Here is a 20,039-nt window from a genome sequence, read left to right as displayed (position 1 = left end):
CAAGATGGAAATCCATCATGGAGTGTGGCAAAAAAAGTTGGATTTTCCCTGTCAGCTGTTTCTAAAATTTGCAATGGACAAGGAGATGATGCTGGAACTTTTGTCCTGTGCCATTCTAATGAAATATATAAAGATGACTGCCTGAAGAAAACAATCAAATTTCCCAACTCATTTATAATATGGGGTTGCATGTCAGGTAAAAGACCAGGCGAAATTGCTATTCTTACCTCAACAGTCAAAACATTGAAACTTTGGACACTTTTCTCATTCCATCAATAGAAAAAAAGTTTGGTGATGATGTCAGTATGATAATGCACCTTGCCACAGAGCAAAGAGTGTTAAAGCTTATCTTTAGGAAAGGCATATCAGCTCAATGACATGGCCAGCACACAGTCCAGATCTCAATCTGATTGAAAATGTATGGTGGAAATAAAATAAAAACTGGTCCATGACAAGACTCCATCTTGCAAAGCTGATCTGTCAACCTCAATTCAAGTTGGAAACAGCTTGATGAAGAATATTGTTTTTTATTAGTGCCCTGAAGAATTCAGGCTGTCATAAATGCCAGAGGAGGAGCAACAAAGTACTCCTGGCCACTGATAACCACCTCAGCCAGATAAGATAGCTTTTATGGCCCATCGGAAGTCACTTAACCCTTGTGCGCTCCTCGGTCATTTCTGACCGGAACATTTTACATTTAAATTTTTTAAAAATCACAGCTTCATCGGAATGATATGAAACTTGGTGACTTTTATGGCACTGGGAATGTGAACACAGAAAAAAAATTACGACATCATTCGAAAAGGCTAAGTGGGCGTAAAAAAAATAGTCACACTCATGCTCTTCGGTCAGAAATGACCGACCATAGGAAATGAATGGGAAAAAGACAAAAACACAGCAATTCAGAGATTAACTGTGTGCACAATCGACAAATCAGACACAAAACTAAAAAAAAGTACACAGCAGTGAAGGGATGATACTATAAAACATCAGGAGTGTGATTTAGACACATCCAGTCACACACAGACGCGCACACACACACACTTATACACACACACATCAATAAAACTACTGTGTCTGTAATAGAGCAAACGTTTGAGAATATGTGAAATCCATTCAATAATTCAGTCATAATGCAGAAAAAGCTCACAGCAGTGAAGTGGTGACACTCTAAAACATCAAGACTGAAAAATAAACACACACACACGCACAAACACGCACACACACACATACAAACACACATCTATAAACTGCTGTCTGTAACAAAGCAAAGTTTTAGGAGTACAGTATGTCAAATTAATTCAATAATTCAGTAACAATGCAGAAAAAAGCTCAGAGCAGTGGGCAAAACTGACACACACTGGAAATTAATTTGAAATCTGCAGTAAACAGTGATGAGAAGCAAGCACTGCCTCTTGGGTTTGTCAGTGCAGTGCCGTTTAGGATTGACTATAATCATAATGCAAAAATTAATTTGAAATCATTATTTATAAGAAGAAAATATCTAAAACTTCACAAAAAGTACTCTTTGAGAATGTCTGAATATATTTTAAAGTCCATTACTTATTATATAAGTAAGCAATTATGTCTAAAACAAATTGGGAATTCACTAGCATCTCTATTGATGTCTATACAGGCCTCTAGTGGTTACACTGTGAAATTGCTTATTTTTCTTCCTGTGCTCCCACCAGGTGGTGCTAATCTGTCTTCAAAAAAATGATTTGGAAGGCCTATACTCTATTTTAATCTGAAATACTGCATTCATTGAAAAATAATTTTTAAAAATTAGGATTTTTAATTTTTTTTCTATTTTCAGTGGAAAAAATAGATCATAATTATTGCATAAATAATCATTAGTACCATAAAATTCTCTAAAATTACAAAGGAAAAAAGAAAAAATATTATGGAACAAAAATATATTAGATTGGTTTTACTGAAGAAAAAAAAAAGTTACATTTCAGGTGTCCGGTCACTTTTGACCGTGAGGAGCATGAGTGTGACTCCCAAATGAGGAGCGCACAAGGGTTAATTGACTCCGAAACAGACACATAAATCCCATTAGAAAAGGCATTAATTCATAGGCAAACCTGTCAGGAACATGGACCTGTTTTGTTGTGTTTTCGCCCCTGTTTCTGTTCCTGTGTGCCCTTATTTGGTCCTGTTCCTGTCCTAGTCTAATTAGTCATTATGTGCACCTGCGTTCCCTAATTATCCCATGTACTTAAGTTTGATGTTTGATATCAAAATAGCCCTCAATTGGTGCACTACATATTAGTGTACATCACTTCCTCTTAGCATGCATTGTATTTATGTTATATTTAGAGCATGAAGGGACAAACCGCCAGCACACTATAGCTATATTCACACTTTGAAAGATCCTCGATGCTCATTTAATAGCCAAGTATCGTACATTCAACTTAACAAAACAGAGATATTGTATAAGCTGCAGACACATGTGATTAATTAAAAAATCTTCAACATGTCAAAATAATATAACGCAATTAATGCAAAAGTCAATTATATAATTACAAGCTGCTAAACTCCAGGAAAGTTTTAAGTCTAATGATCCAGTAAGCAAATGCATTCAAACGATCAGTCCAAAACAGCACTAATGTAAAGAAAACCAGGCTGATTACATCAGAGATGGTGGAGAGAATAGAGACTTTCGAGAATAGAGAATTTTAAGATATTAGATTAATAGAAATCGTCTCAGGTTACGTAGGTAACCCTAGTTCCCTGAGGACAGGGAACGAGACGCTGCGTCCTGGTTCAGGACACTATGGGAACTGCCTTCAGCGTGACCGGTTCTGAAGCTCTTATAAAACAACGACAATGAACTTGACATTAACCGGCACCAGCCCATGACGTCATTAACAAGGCGCCTACTAGTATAAAAGGGCGCTTGTGAATACATCAACCATCTTTTTGTCTGATGGAGACGTAAGTGGGGCCCGAAGCATGGCTACGAGACGCAGCGTCTCGTTCCCTGTCCTCAGGGAACTAGGGTTACCTACGTAACCTGAGACGTTCCCTTCCGGAGGGAACTCTACGCTGCGTCCTGGTTCAGGACACTATGGGAACGATATACCAACGCCGCCATGCTGAGGAGTAAGTGAACAACTGACTGATTGAGGAGTCAAGAAGGAACATCACTCCCCACTACCAGCGAGAATCGCTTGGGCCGACGTCACAGCTAGCTCGGCCACCCAAGCACGGAACTCCTAGGAGTGGAGGCCTGATACTTCTAAGCGAGAGTAGGCCTAACTACACTCACCGCTAGAGAAAGTAGTGAAGCTTACCCTTAAGTCTTCATACTAAGCGGAGGTTCTGAAGAGCGGAGGCTCCAAACAGACTCTCTAGACGAGAGGAAGCCTGGCAACACTCTGTGCTTGCGGGGAACTCTGGGAGTGGAGGTCAGAGACCTAACTACACTCAACACTGGAGGTGATTCATGAGGCTCCAGGAGCCTAAGCAATAGAGCCACCTAAGTGGAGTTTCTCAGGAGAGTGGAGGCTTCTGCAAGAAGACTCTCTAGATGAGAGGAAGCCTAGCGACACTCGATCCTATAAGTAGTGCTGTCTGCAGTGGAGTTGGAAAAACCCAGGGGTTTTTAGAACCAACTCTAGAATGGGAACGGAGAAATACTGCGTAACCCATACCATATAGGATTTTAGAAAAGAACCCAACCTTCGGGGGGAATCTTTACCACTCATGTGGATTTCAGAAAGTGCCCAAGGACTTGCGTGTGCACTTACCACTTCACGTGGGTTTTAAGGAGTGCTCAAAGCTTCGCGTGAGTACTCACCACTATTGTGGATTTGAGGAGGTGCCCAGAGCGTAGCGAGGGAATCACCATATCATTATCACAGGCGACAGCAAAGCCTGGTAGCAGAGCTTCGGAGCTCTGTAAGAGTGGAGGTCTCAAACACAAACCCTTTTGGTGAGGGGAGACCTGGCTACACTCACGCTTGAAAGTACTGGAAGCGGAGCTTCTGAAGAACGGAGGCTTCACAGAAGACTCTCTAAAAAGAGAGGAAACCTGACAACATTCAATCCACTAGCTCTTAGGAGTGGAGGTCTCAAATAACCCTTCAGTGAGGGGAGACCTGGCTACACTCACGCCTAGAAGTACTGGAGGCGGAGCTTCTGGAGAATGGAGGCTTCACAGAAGACTCTCTAAAAAAAGAGGAAACCTGACAACGTTCAATCCACTAGCTCTTAGGAGTGGAGGTCTCAAATAACCCTTCAGTGAGGGGAGACCTGGCTACACTCACGCCTAGAAGTACTGGAGGCGGAGCTTCTGGAGAACGGAGGCTTCACAGAAGACTCTCTAAAAAGAGAGGAAACCTGACAACATTCAATCCACTAGCTCTTAGGAGTGGAGGTCTCAAATAACCCTTCAGTGAGGGGAGACCTGGCTACACTCACGCCTAGAAGTACTGGAGGCGGAGCTTCTGGAGAACGGAGGCTTCACAGAAGACTCTCTAAAAAGAGAGGAAACCTGACAACGTTCAATCCACTAGCTCTTAGGAGTGGAGGTCTCAAATAACCCTTCAGTGAGGGGATACCTGGCTACACTCACGCCTGGAAGGGGAAAGACTGGAAGCGGAGCTTCTGGAGAACGGGGGCCTCAACAAAGGGGAAGCCCAACCATGCTCAGTCCGTCAGCTCTTTACGAGTGGAGGCCTCAACACTCTAAGTGAGGAGAGACCTGGCTACACTCACGCTTGGAGGTACTAAAAACGGAGCTTTTGGGGAACGGAGGCCTTCACAGAGACTCTCAGAATGAGAGGAACACCTGACAACGCTCAACCTCCGAGCTCTAAAGAGTGGAGATCTCACACCAAATATTCAGTGAGGGGAGATCTAGCTACACTCACGTCAGAAAGTACCAGAAGCGGAGCTTCAGGGGAACGGAGGCTTCACAGAGACCCTCGGATGAGAGGAAGCCTAGCAACGCTCAATCTCCTAGCTCTATGGAGTGGAGATCTCACCCAAATATTTTAGTGAGGGGAGACCTAGCTACACTCAACGCTTAGAGAATACCGGGACTCACAACAGGGCCCAAATGCTGAGAGCAGGGCCCTGTAGAGTGGAGGCTTTGAAATGAATCTCACAGAGAGAAAAAGCCTGACAACACTCAGTCTTGGTGAGAGGTATTCTAATAGTCCCTAGCGAGAGATGCTCGAGAGTGGAGGTCTTACGAAAATCCCACTGAGGGGAGACCTGGCTACACTCAACGCTACAAGTACATGAACCCACATCACAGGATTCTGTAGAGTGGAGGCTTCAAGTCTGGAAAGAGAGAGCCTTAACAATACTCAGCTTTGGCAGAGGGCTCAAAGCACAGAGCACAGCAGTTAGCGAGGCCTAAGCAGGCCTACCAGCTAAATACCACGAGTATGTACTTGTAAGCGGAGCACTGAGGGGAGCGAAGGCTGCAACTGGACGGTTCTCATGCAGGAGAACACATCTAACCATTCTAAGTCTAAACCATGGGGAAGACCAATCGCCCAACCTACATCATGACGCCACTAGGCGAAAGGAGGTCTGATCAGCAGCAGCGAAGAGCGGAGGCTCCTACAGAAGGACTCTCAATCGAGAGGAAGCCTGCAGCACCCTGACAACGCTCACCGTGGCAGGAAAGTCTAGGAGTGGAGGTGCTAACCAACAAAGCTCATTAATAATGAGGGGAGACCTACTACACTCAACCCCCTAAATGCTATCTGGACAGAGCTGTAAGCGCCTATACAGGGTTAAAAGGTGAAACCTGGAGGTCCAGACCAGGGCTTCCGCCAAGGAGGACCTAACATTGTACGCTTCGGTGGGGAGCGAGGCTCACGAGAGCCTACCAGCTACCAGAACTGCCCAAATCTGATAGAAGTGTGAGAAATCAGCCTAGACAAGAACCTCCATAGAGGGGAATCTCGTCAGCGCAACTCTCAGAGAGAGGAGGCCTGAAAAAATCCTCACGCTTAGGGGGGGTGGGGGTTCCTAAACTTTCCTCTCTCACTAAAGAAACTTCTTTCTTTCCTTTTAGACAGGGCCCTGGGGAGCGGGGCCTTCAGTGCACTGACTCACAAAGAGAGGCAGCCCACGCGCTCAACCCTAGGTTGCTCCTATCTTTTCTTTTTTTTTTTTTTTTAAAAAGAGGGTGGGGAACCTACCCAACTCTCCCGGTCTTAACACTCAGACGAGCGGAGTCTTGAGGGACTCTTACCACGGGACGGGGTAGACTGCCACACCCAGTAGGTGTGTAGACATGCATATGCAGGTATAAATAATGCCTAAGCCGAGCTCAAAGCAGTGGAGGCTTCAGAGGATAACTCTCAGAATGGGAGGAAGCCTGACAACGCCTAACCCCTACCGGAGTTATTTACGAGTGGAGGTCTTGGACACTAACTCACAAACGAGGGAAGACCTGGCTACACTCGACACTTAGGGACCTTAGGAGCTCAGTAGCTCAAATACTAAAGTCTCACCCAAGCGGAGCTGGTAGACAAAGAATACGTACATATACATATATACACAACCACCTATGTGTCAGTTCATGTACCGGGCCAACGGATTGAATTTATCAATCTATCATCAGCCCAGCCCCAGAGTCTTAGGGGGAAAAAAGGGGCGGGCAGCCGCACGACGTGAGGGAGAAGGGAGAGGATCGTTTTCCTACGATCCCATCTCCCATAACACACATCACGTCTCCTCTGAGACCTACCCCTCCCAGGAGGAGGGTCTCGAGTGGCCACACAAACCGCCTGGCCCTGCCTCCAGCCCGCAGGCCAGGAGGGGCCAGGCTCCCCCTGCGTTCGGGTGGAGATGAGGACCGGTGAGAAATAACAGACTCAAAGGATCTAAGGGATCTATTAGCCGCTGAGCACGCCTCCGCCTCCCTGAATTAGTCGAACATCGTGACAACGGATGTACAGAATAATTCGGAAGGCGAGACTGGCGCATCGAGGAGAAAGCACTCATCTTTCTCCCCGATGTTTGCCAAAATTCACCTACAAGCCTGTGGTGTGAAACAGCTCAGCCATCTCCACGGGTCTTCATCCTCCAGCAGATCAGCCTGGTACGCCTGCAACACTGCCACTGCGTGCAGTCAGCACCAGCCTGACCCGCTGCCGCGTATGCCCTCAGTGTCGACGCCACCCACGCCGAGAGGCAGCAAGCATATCCTCAGGCGATGGCATCGACGCCCCGCCATACTCACGCACTCACTCTGCACCAGCATAACTAACATGCTGATATAGATGAGCGCGGCTGAATATGGTTTATCGGTTTATCCCATGCCCATCAGGAGGGAATGGGATGTACATGGGGACTGGTCTGTTATGGTCAGGGTGAAATTGCTCATATAAATTGCTATGAGCAACCTCCCCCTGCACGTGCTTTCACCGCAGATCAAGCAGACCGCAGCGCGGCTCATAACAGACAACAGCTCATCATACGCGGGGCAGGCAGGCTGTGAGAGCTCAGAAAATCACTTTTCGCCCATAACAGCCACATCCTGCTTACCTGGCTAAAACCAGTAGAGCACTTGCTGCTGCATCAAAGGATGTCAGAAAATAATACATCCTTCGCCCGCAGCTCGCCCTCGTCAGCGGCTGACGAGCGTGAGAGATTACACATCTCTCAACTCATGTACGCGCTTCATCTGTAACCACCTCGGGCTCATTCTCCGTGCAGCCTCGGCTGCAACGGGACCCGAGCCGCGTAGGGCAGATAAATGTCCCGATTCCCTCGGAAAAGGGGACAAACGAGAGCGGAGTTTCCTTAGAGAGAAACTCTCACGATGAACGCGCTCTGCACTCTCAAGAACAGAGCGCGCGTGCTCACACCCAAACACATAACAAACAGGCTGCGCACGTCATCTGGTGTCAGATTTCTCTGACACGGATTCTGCACACTTGCTGAACTGTATACTCTAGGAATTATCATTCTACTCGAGCTTAGAACAAGGTAAGGCTGAAGAACAAAAAGATGGTTGATGTATTCACAAGCGCCCTTTTATACTAGTAGGTGCCTTGTTAATGACGTCATGGGCTGGCGCCGGTCAATGTCAAGTTCATTGTCGTTGTTTTATAAGAGCTTCAGAACCGGTCACGCTGAAGGCAGTTCCCATAGTGTCCTGAACCAGGACGCAGCGTAGAGTTCCCTCCGGAAGGGAACAGATCTTGCAGGTCCGAAACCGATTTGGATAAATATAATAGTCTAGATATAAAAATGTGAAGAGGTCTTTTGGAATATGAGAAAAATATGGAAACCACACAGGAGACCAAAATAACCAAATTATTTGGATGCTTAGAAACATTGTTAGAATATTCTTGCATGTTGATTAAAGTAAATAGCTGTTAATTTTCTTGGACACAGTTTTTACCTGCGGGGCCAAGCGGCTCTGGGATGACTACGCCAATGCACAAATTTGCAGCTAATATAAGAATAAACATACTTGTTTAAATGAATACAAATTTAAAAAAAATATTCTGTGCTCATCTTTTCTGAAGTGGTAAAGGGGATCTTGTGAGAGTAAGCAATATATGGCATAGGTGATGACTTGTTGATGGGTAAAGTGCTTACCGATTAGCCCTTGGTCAGTCCAGTCTGGAACTGAGTGAAAAGCATTGATTTGGCTAAAAATAAAAAAGGAGTAATATGATATTTAATGGCCAAATCAGAAACAATGGCTATAGATTCAACTCAACGGATCTTTTAGAATACACCTCACAAATAGTGTACCTATAAACTCCAAAGGCCACATTAAACTTGGCTAGGGTAAGGCTTTCAGATAGTCTGAAGTCACACTTATTTAATACACTAAAGACATCACCACAGTGTATAGTACTTTGCGCTTATCCATCAGTCCAAAAGAACAGATTAGGATTAAGGCAGAATAAACAGTGTCGCTTGTAGAAACTGGAAGAGCTGAAGCCAGGCAAAACCTCTGTGTGATGTCAATAATTATGTAACAGGATGTTAAGTGTTGACATGGCAAGTCAAGGAGTTTGCTTGAGCATATTCGAGTGCTAAAATCCTGCTGTCCAGTTTGTTGATGGAGTCAATGTAATAATGTAATTAACCATTACAGTGTAAGCTATGACAGACCACAGAACATTTGCTACGAAGAGTTTCCTAGCTGAACTAGACATTAACAGAAATTCACAAAAAACAAGGCAAATGTCACAGATTCACGTGGCAAAATATATTCTCTTTCCATACCTGAACAGAAGGCCATGGAGGAGTACATTGAAGAGGGACTCCAGTGAGGTTACATCCACCCTTCAACCTTCAGGGCAGGGTAGGTGATTTGGTTCAGTGGTTTTTATCAGTTTTTATGAGTGGTCCGAAATATGAAACGAAACGAAAGCAGTACAATGAATGTGTCTTGAAAGAAAAATCATAAGAACAGAGGTGTGATACAGCTGTGAAACAGACAAAGATTAAAGACCACTCCATGTCATGCATGCAGGTTGCTTGTCTACAATTGACAGGCTTGTAGATGAGTTTGTCTGTGAAAGTTTTCAGCCCTTTACCATAGTTGAACTTCAAGCAAAAAATGTAGCTGTAGAGTCATATCCAGACCAACTGTGAAGCTAAGAGTCAAGGAACAAGAAGGATGGTTCGCTCCATCCCTGTATTGATTATCGGGGGCTGAATGACAGCATGGTCAAGAACAGTCATCCCTTGCTGCTGATGTCTTCGGCCTTCTAACTCTTACAGGGGGCAACCATCTTTACAAAGTTAGACCTATGCAATGCTTATAACCTAGTTCAGATTAGGAAGGGGGACGAATGGAAGACCGCCTTTAACACCCCTACAGGTCACTTCGAATATCTGGTCATGCCCTTTTCACTTTCAAACTCTCATGGTCAAGCGGTTTGTATTTGTATACTTCAACGACATCCCGATCTTCTCCCAGAATGCGCGTGATCACGGCCAGCACATCAGGCGAGTGTTAGAGTGGCTTCTAGAGAATCGTTTATTCGCCAAGGTGGAGATGTGTGAGTTCCATGCATGGTCAGTTCCATTCCTGGTGTTTATTTTGTCGCCAGAGGGCATTCGAATGGATCCCGCCAAAGTAGAAGCCGTTGTTAATTGGTCCACCCCAGATAATTGTAAAGCTGTCCAGCGATTTCTGGGGTTTGCCAATTTTTACAGGCAGTTTTAGCCAAATCGACCTGCCATTGACTAGTTTCATCTCCACACGAAGGCGTTTCTGTTGGTCAGAACAGGCTCAGGAGGCCTTTGACAAATTAAAAGGGCGCTTTGTTTCAGCCCCCATCCTTAAGAACCTGGACCCGTCTTGCTAATTCGTAGTGGAGGTGGATGTGTCAGAGGTGGGAGTGGGGGGCGATTTTGTCCCAGAGATCACTCGCTGATGACAAAATACACCTTTGCGCCTTTTTCTCTCATCATCTTATCCCCTCGGAACGGAACTACGACATCGGGAATAAGAAGTTACTGGCTGTTAAATTGCCATTGGAGGAATGGCACCACTGGCTGGAGGGTGCAGGGGTTCCTTTTTTGGTTTGGACCAACCATAAAAAACACGAGTACATCCGTTCCACCAAGAGACTAAATTCACGACAGGACCGTTGGGCTCTATTCTTCAGGCGTTTTAACTTTAACATCTCCTATCACCTTGGGGGTAAGAGCGGTAAACCCAATGCGCTCTCACGGCTTTTTGCCACCCAGCCGGGTGGTTGCGGTAGTCACCTAGGAGGTGGAATCCAGAATCAGCGAGGCGCTAGGCAGCGTCACTATCCCCCCAGATGCCCAGAGGGCCTGTTGTTTGTTTCTAGGCCGGCGTCCTTCAGTGGGGCCATTCTTCAAGACTAGCTTGCCACCTGGGAGCTGCTCGTACTATCACTGATTAAGCAATGGTTTTGGTGGCCGTAGATGGCGCATCAATGGATTCCGGGTTGTGACATACTGGACCGTGCTCTCATAGACCAATTCCACCGGTGTCATGGTGAGTCTTCCAGAGATGCCAGGGGGCATCCCTGGGAGGGATGTAACTTCTGTAACTTCTTTGACTCCATCCTGCCATTTCACCTGTGTGATGTCACTGTCAGTTGCATGTGGTGTTTGTTTTGATCATGTCATTGTCGCCCTCATGTGGTGCAGCAATCAGCACTACTCACAGAGCTGTGCGCTCCATCATCCCACACCTGTTACTCATTTCCGCTGCCTATTTATTTCCTGTATTTTTCTTCTTTCGGCGTGGGTATGTCTTATGTGTTTAGTGCTTTATGGCTGTGCTTAATGATTTTTTGCTTCTCTGACTTCTGCACTGTGTCCAGGATCCTTAGGCGAGGCATTAACTCTCTGGGGTCGACAAACGTGCCCGCGTGTTTTGTGGCTGTTTCATTGATAACCCCAAAAGGAACTTCAATTACTCCATCATTTCTGATTGTACAGATACGAGCAGTAAATCAATCAAATCTGTAAAGGACCTACTTTTATTTCTATACACTCATAATAACAACAAAAAAAAAAACATGGTGATTTTGCGACGTTGGTCTCCGTGATCTTCATTCAGAAACACGACAATAAATGAACTGAAACTCAGCGAATACACAACACAGAGGCATGATCAATATATCTATGATATGTATATGCATTTTAAATAGTGGTGGGCATAGATTAATTTTTTTAATCTGGATTAATCTCACTGTAATCTTGGAATTAATCTAGATTAATCTAGATTAAAATGGCTAATTTGAATTCTGCCGAAGGCATTCAGAATATGTGTGCTACCCAAATAATGACTAAAAGTAAGTCTTTGAGAACGGGTTTCTCAAGCCAGGTGGCACATTAGACCAGGGGCTCATCTCCTGTTTCCGAAATGCATCACAAACTGCTTGACAATTGCATTTACAACACAATTAACTATACAAACTTGTGTAACCAAATATTCCAACACTGCATGTACCTCTGCGTAAAAGTCTGCGCGACGTGCGCGTTGCAGTTAAATACAGACGCGCACGGGCATGGATATCTGCGTGCATAGTCTTCGGTTAAACTGCGTTGCTTTTAGAAGCGTCAATTCAGTTGTTGCATATAGTTTAATGTCTTTATTTCGGGATTATCAAAGTAAATTATAACTCAAATTTGAGATTTTACTGGGGCACAGCAGATTTTCACTGGGGCACGTGCCCCAGTAAAAAGGGTCTAGCAATGCCCCTGCCCTGAAGCAAACCCTGCGGCTTCATAGCTGCATCCATGTTAGCACGTCTCGTTTGATGTGGTAATTTCACAGTAGGCATACACACAGGTTCGAAGACTCCAGAAAACTCCAGTCTTTGAGTCTTCTCACATTGTTTCTTACCTGACAGTCACAGTCTCATTGATGGGCCATCAGGGGAGGGTTCTAGTCTCTCAGGTGTGAATCAATAAATATTCATGGGCTATTGTCACTCTCTTGCATATTCCCTTTCGATCACAAAACATGTTTTAGAAAATGTACATCAATATATTGTTTAAGATTTTCACATCATTCTGTAAAAAAACTCTAGCCTACCACATCCAGTTCTCAAAAGTCTTGTAAACAAATGTTCTGTATGCGTTTCATGGCCTTATTTCAGTGACTTAATTTTTTTTTCGTTTTTCACTAAGTGATGTTTTATTAACAAGTTTCGGGAGGAGCTCACACAGATAATTAACACGGCCAATTCACCCTTAACAATCACTCTCCCTATCCAATCAGCACAGGAAAAATCCCTATAAATAACACAACATTCCTACCTTCATCATCTCTTGTCTTGTCAACGCCCCTCCTCCACCCCGTCTCCTCACATCCAGCCTTTGGGGGGAGCGCCTATAGGGTTCGGGCCAGTGCTGAGCTCGGACCCCTCCCCCTGGGCGGGGGAGAGGCCCGGGCTCGGGAATGACTACCGAGCTCGAGGCCCTCTCCCGGACAGCACGCCAAATACGCACAACCTTTCGCTCAGTTTATTATCTGTGAGAGGGAACTCGTGAAACACGCATAAACGTTGTTTTCTCAAAAACAAAAACATGTACATTCATGTTTCTTACATATTATTGTAGCCCAATGTGTGCTGATTACAATGTAATCAGACTTTAGCCATTAATATGTTTTAAGATACTGAAAAAGGCACAAATGTCAGGGCATGTCAAAACTTCACTGAAAAAAATGCTTTTCCTACTTAGATTTTTTTGTCTTGTTTCTAGCCAAAATATCTAAAAAGTCAAAAATATTTTCTTGTTTCCAGAAAAAAATAAGTTAAAATCAAGTGAGTTTTTGCTTGAAACAAGCAAAATAATCTGCCAATGGGGTAAGCAAAATAATCCAGTTGTCTGAGATTATGTAAGATTATATAAGATTATTTTGCTTACCCCAATGGCAGATAATTTTGCTTGTTTTAAGCAAAAGACAATAATTTTTAATTGTCTAGAAAATCCTTCTTGATTTAAGAATTTTTAGATATTTTGTCTGGAATCAAGACAAAAAATCTAAGTAAGAAAACTTTCTCTTTTTTTGACTGCATTTGAGTCCTCCGATCCCTTTTCCAACAAGTCCATCGAATTTTATTAAAACCTTTAAGGTGTATGGCGAACAGAGTCAACAAAAGTTAACTGACTCAGATGGGTTGCTTCCCACCCTCTACCTTCTTTATTCCAAGCTCATAAAGATGGAGCTCAAGGTATGTCTTCTCCTTATTCATGTTCTGCAGCAGGGTCTGCAAAGCGCTTTGGGGAGTTTATGGAAGACCTAGAACTCATCAGTGCTGCAGTTCTTCTTCCAAAATTCAAAACGCCATGGGCAGATAAGGCCCACATTGTAAAAGCAGGTAAAATATTCCTAATATTTTGTACATGAATGAATATTATGAAAATTTCAGTTAAAGAGAGAGAACATGCAGCATTTTTTTATGTCAGGAGTCATGGATATATTTAGCTTACTCCACTTGGAACTGTTCCACTACTGTGTATGGGTTTGTGTGGAGTTAAGCTATTAGTTCAATATTTATTAACTTGCCTACCTAACCAGCATTATCCACAGTTATTATTAATGTTTGTATTTTATGTATATGGTATGTTTGGATTACATCCTGCATCATCTTGATGTCATCAAGGGCACGCAGCAAAGTAAATCACAACATGATGCCTCTGACGAAGATTACTTCTTTTTTTCCATTAAGACTGTTCCATCCTCAACTGCATCTGAATTGGATGGATACTTGGCTTGTGCCTCAGAAGAGATGGGTCTGCTTTACTTGTTTCCTGTGGTGAAAAAGCTAAGCCTCAAACTAAACACACCCTTGCCTGCCTCTGCAGCATGTGAGCGTCTTCTTAGTTGTGCCAGGCAGCTGTTTACACCTGAACGAGCTGAACAGTACAAATTGAGAATCAGCTCAATATAAAACTGAACAACAAATTCAAAACATAAGCTTGTTCTTGACCCCTACATTAAAATCTCTGCAAGTCTGCATTAATTTTGATATACTTCTCAGTTAGCGCATGTTATATTCACTACAGTGTAATTTTCTAATTTGTGCCACAGTCTGATCTGTTTACGTTAAATTATTAATTTACAATAATTTGCAACCTTTTTACAGTACTTACTAACCTGTAAGAAGACCTCTACGGAATAGTTGTCATAAATGTTACCTGATTGTTGGTTGCATTTTCAAATATTACAGTCCTGCATTTTTAGTGCTGTTGGAGAAATATATATATTGAGAAAAATCCATAAAAGAGAATGACACTGTTAGCTACATTTTTAATTTGCAGTGCATAAGGTGTAATAACATTCACAGCATAATACTCACTACTTACTTTTTACTCGTACACTGAATAGTACTAAGGAAAGGTAGTTTTGCTCTACTCATGCTATATTTTTTTGGGAAGTAATAGTATATTTACTTGAGTATGGTTTTTCAGTACTTTTCCACCACTGCCCACTTCCCATTGTCCCAGTGGCCCTGGAACAACTCTGAGAAAAAAACATCTTTACCAAGTTGGACCTCCTATACTATACCTATACATACTGCCTATAACCTCATCCATATACGTTATGGGGTCAAGAAGACTGTTTTTGTGACCTATACTGGCCATTGTAAGTATTGTGTCATGCTGTATGGCTTATTCATCACTCGACTGTATTCCTGGATTTCTTGCTTGCAGTGCTTTGGGAGTACCTCTATCATTTTTTTGGTGGTATACATTGATGACATCTTGGTGTACTCCTGGACCATGGCCATCACTAGCATGTTCTAGAGGATCTCCAATGACTATGAAAATTCCAGCTCTTCCTTAAACCCAAAAGGTGCATGTTCCATCAACCATCAGTCAGTTTCTTGGTTACCACATCAGTAAAGATGGCATCCGAATAGACAAGGGGAAAGTTTAAGTAGTCCACAACTGGCCCATTCCAACATCAATCAAAAAGTTACAATCTGTGCTGGACAACAGCCTTCCCCTAAGTCAGTGGCTCAAAGAAGCATTTACCAGTGCACCACTTCTAATCTATCCAGACCCAGAAACGCCCTTCCTTGTGGAAGTCAATGTCCAAACAAATGGGGAAGGAGTGGTCCTGTCTCAGCAGCAGGGGACGCCACCAAAACTCCATCCATGTGCCTTTATCTCCAAGAAGCTTACCCTGTTGGACAGAAGTTATGACAAAAGCCAGAAGATTATGTGTAAAAGCCAGGTCTCTATGCTTCTGATGAATCCCCCAAACTCACAATCAATTCTATTCAACTATAGTCCAATGGCAATTTGCTGAAGCCAATGCTTTGAAAGTCCCTCGACTGGGGTACTCCCCAGATCACATGTACATTCCCAACACTTCCTCTGATCAGATTAGTTAATTCCTCAGTGGGCACTGGCCACCCAAAGGTCAATCAAACCCTATCATTGCTGCAAGATGGTGGGCATGAGAAGGATGTTTGGATTATGCCATCTCAAAGAATCCTCGCCATCTTCCATCTGGTAAGTTCCTCTTGTTGCCCATTCCTTTATCATCCCTGGTCGTGCCTAGGAATGGATTTTATCACTGTTCTGCTTTCCATTGGATGGTTATACTACATCCGCATCATTATAGATAGATTTTCCAAGACCTGTAGCCTAATTCCTCTCAGAGGACTCCCCACCACCATGGAGACTGCTCAACTGATGCTCAACCATAAATTCTATGTTTGCCCTCACAGAGGACATTGTTCCACACCGTGGGCCACAATTCATCGCCCAGTTCTGTAATGCATTTTTCACTCTTCTAGGTTTGTGAGCCTCTCCTTTGGATACCACTGGCAGGATGGTATGGGCAAGGAAACTGGACATTCTTGCAAACCTTTTTCCATGGTTACCAGAACTTTTGTAACCAAAAACCCAGTTTCCAGCTTCCTCTGTACTGGTGGTCCAGGGAACTGTCAGATGTTCCATCGTTTGACCATTGGTTCCAGGAGAGTAAGAGGTTCTGGGACATGGTACATTAACATCTTCAAAGGGCCGTACACCGTCAGAAGGGTTATAAAGAGATGTCTGTCAGTGGTGCTCAGAATCTTAAAAACATCTGCCACTGTCCTATCAGTCACCTCTCCTTATTCTGTTTCTACGAGTTCTTGTCATATGTTCATTCATGTTATATTGCCCTCTTGTGTGTGTATATTGTATCTGTGCCTGTTGTGTTACAGGTGGGTGTGTTCTTGAGCTAATTCCCTGAAGGTGGCTATTGGTCCACTCCCTCACCTGACCCAGTTATAAGCAATGCCCCAAACTCTCAACTGGGGCCATCTTTGTGCCATCGCTCATTTTGCCATTTCTGTGCCATTTGTCAAATTCGTTCTTCTTGTCACTTAGTGTTTGTTTGTTAACCCATTACCTTTGTGTTTGTGTTTCATTCCTTTCTTGTAGAGTTTCGTATGAGAGAAAAGAATTATTGTGTTTAGAATGTACTAGAGACATTTGCTTGTTTGACGATTTTGCATTATGATTCTACCTTGTCTTTTATGAGCAATTGACCATATGCATGGATTACTTCCTTGTTTTAGACAAGCCAGCTCAGTCATTTCTGGTCAACTGTACTGTGCTGTAATGGGAGTTTACTTTGCTCGTTTTCTCTACATAATCCATTCACACTCCAAGAAAAGTTTTGTTTGTCTAAGAGGACCAAACGTCCATGTATCCCGTTTCAAGAATGACAGTTTTATGTGACAGAGTTAGCTTTTACAGTTCAAGATAAAGCTTAAAAGATGTAGTTATTAAAATTATTAAAATATTTCAAATTCATATTGATTAATATTGAGTGCATTATTTAATTCTTATACCATTAATATTTAACTTCTTTAATTTGTAGTGAACTATATATAAGTATTTAAATAATTTACCTTTATGTGTCTGAGCTTATTTATTTATTTATTTTAATTACTTTCAGAACTTGCTATACTATATACTAAAGTGCGGTAAAAGTATACAATTTATTATACTAGAAATCTTATAATAAATCGAAAAGCAAGACGTCTTGAAAAAACTAGGGAGTTGAAATGGCAGCTGCAGCCAATGATTGATCCTCTGCTGCCATCTTCTGGTTATATGGGTCATTTAATGTCAATTTAATCTTAAAAAGACGTTGTTATCCATGAAAAGACATTGTTTCCATGTTGTCTTTATGAATAAAAGGTGAATCTTTAAAGTTAATTTTATTGCACAGCTGTGGAGTTGAAAAATAATAAAGGCTTTAAAATGTTACAAGATTTTAAAAATGTGTTCATGACTATGAAGGAAAGTTACTGCCATAACTCTGATAAGGCTGAGCTAAAACAAAATCATCCATAGTTTAATTGATATGTGCATATGTAGCATTTAAAATTATTTACTGTTAAGAAGAGGTTTGCAGGTATGTATTTAAATATATAATATTCTGTATGTTTACATTGTATAACAAAACTGTCAATTAGACAAAGGTCAGAAAAAGAATGGTATTGGACTATACATACCATTCACCTCACTTCTGAAATTATGGCTGCGCACATGAGATCCCTTGATACCAGTGAGGCTGTTTTCTGTCAAACAGCTGTTATTCTGGCGCCACTGCATACATCACCTCTATCTCTGCAGAGCCCTGGACAGACCAGCTTTACTGACCCCAATTAAATGACAAGACCGATGACAGCCATCCAGCGTCCGCATTCGCTACATAACAGTGAACTCCAGCAGTCGCGAGATGACAATAAACCTTACTCCAGGAGCGCCAAACATGTACAAACACAGTGTACTGTAAGATAAACCACAACTAACTAGAAAAAAACACAATTGCCAGTCGCTGGGAAAACATGTTATGACTACTCTGTTGCTCTCATTATTAAGTGTTTTAGAGGTTTTGTTATCTTATTAGAGTCATTTCTAAACATAATCTGATCTATTATCTGATCAGTAAATCAGGAATAGTATGTTCAGCCCTGATTCATGAGAAGATCTGACAGTCTAGATCAGTGTGTACGTGCAGAAAGACTCAGACTCACAAACACAATCACATACACTCACATTCATTCTAATGTACTTCACATGACAAATTTGAAATGATCCCCCCAAAAAAGGATGTTGTAATGTTTCACAACTACACGTTCAGAAAGCGCTTCAGCTTGCCTGTAGATAGACAGCATCCTCCCTCCATTTACTACCAGATTTTGTGTATTGGCACAGCCTGTGTAAAACCTGTCAATCTGCACCTTTAAGAAGCAACTGTAACTTAAACACACAGCAGAGTCTCACACACGGCTCACGCTAACACTCCATCACTCTCACTACCCTTCAACATAATGTACATTTAATTAAAACCTAGAGGAGATTACAGGAGCTGAACTGTCAGAGAGTACCAGCAGCTGTTTTACTACTTGATTTGAGGAATAAATCAATTGAACCATTTAAACTGTGAATCATGTACATCATTCTGTGTTTTCCCTTCTGAAATCTACAAAACTAACAGTCAATACTTCCAGCATGAAAATCTTCGCAACATCTTTTTGAATGTGTGATGCTGAAGGGATGCTGGCTCCACATGCGCTTGATTAATAGGTGAACACTCACCTTCATGATGGACTGTGAGTGCCTCTGCACAGCGTCTGAAGCTCAACTCCGGGCTCTGATCAGAGACTGACGCAGCCGTGGGTCTGCAGCTCTTTATTGATTGATTCTGGAATGTCTCTGACTGAAAGGCACAGTTTTCCAGCAGCTCCAGAGCTGTGTGCTCCTCACTCCACCCTCTGTATGAGGCTGATCGCTCCATCCCTCCTGTGTGAGATACTACCTCTCCAGCCGCTCCAACCAATGAGAGACCAGCTGCGCTCAAACTCCTCCTACAAGCACAGACCCGCAATAAGAACTTGAAAAACACTCATTCAGAAGCACGCCAGAGTATAAGTTACGCACACATACACACAGATTAATCAATCATAAAAAATGCCACACTGTCAACTGAGAATCAGTGAAACACACAGTTATTACATTAAAAGCAAAACATTCTTCTGTCAATTAAAGTGCAACAATAAAACTCTGTCTGGTATCAACATAACATGCCACTGATTAAAGACACCTCAAGATGAATATTTGGAGAGAGATATACACAATAGCAAGCAGGATCTCTGTTCAGACACTTGGATTGACTGAACTCAAGCCAAACATGTAATCAGCATTTTACATCATATGATGTGATTCATTATTACTTCCAGAAGGGGGAGTCCTAAACAAATCACACATGATGAAAAGACGAGGAAAGTAAACCACTGAATATAGCCAGGCAATATAAGTACACCAAAAAAACTGTACCAGTTAGATTTCACCTGTAATAACGATTGCGGTAACACTTTCTATAAAGCCCGTATTAATAACAATTATATTACATTATAATACTTGAGTATTTGAGATTATAACTTTTAAGATAATGATTATTTATAACACACAGTGGACGCCATATGAAATCTACTTAATTTTAATCATATTACATTTATTTTTTTACATTATATTACGTTTTATTTTGATGGTCCCCTTAGTCTATTTACTATAAGCTTAAACTTTCC

The 20,039-nt window shown here is 42.6% G+C and overlaps 1 protein-coding gene across 1 annotated transcript in view; it reads right to left on the bottom strand.

Moving 5' to 3' along the window:
- The window catches only part of LOC141326518 (inactive phospholipase D5-like), a 65,877-nt gene extending 46,623 nt beyond the window's left edge, over positions 1-19,254 (bottom strand). The window contains exon 1 of the mRNA XM_073835260.1: positions 19,051-19,254. Coding sequence (XP_073691361.1) covers positions 19,051-19,056 — 6 coding nt within the window. The 5' untranslated portion in view covers positions 19,057-19,254. The remainder of the gene's footprint in view (positions 1-19,050) is intronic.
- Positions 19,255-20,039: the final 785 nt, after the last annotated feature.

Source organism: Garra rufa, chromosome 2 (assembly GCF_049309525.1).
Source record: "Garra rufa chromosome 2, GarRuf1.0, whole genome shotgun sequence".
NCBI classification, from domain to species: domain Eukaryota; kingdom Metazoa; phylum Chordata; class Actinopteri; order Cypriniformes; family Cyprinidae; genus Garra; species Garra rufa.
The sequence above is the reverse complement of the archived record's forward strand: the minus strand, read 5'-3'. Positions and strand labels throughout refer to the sequence as shown.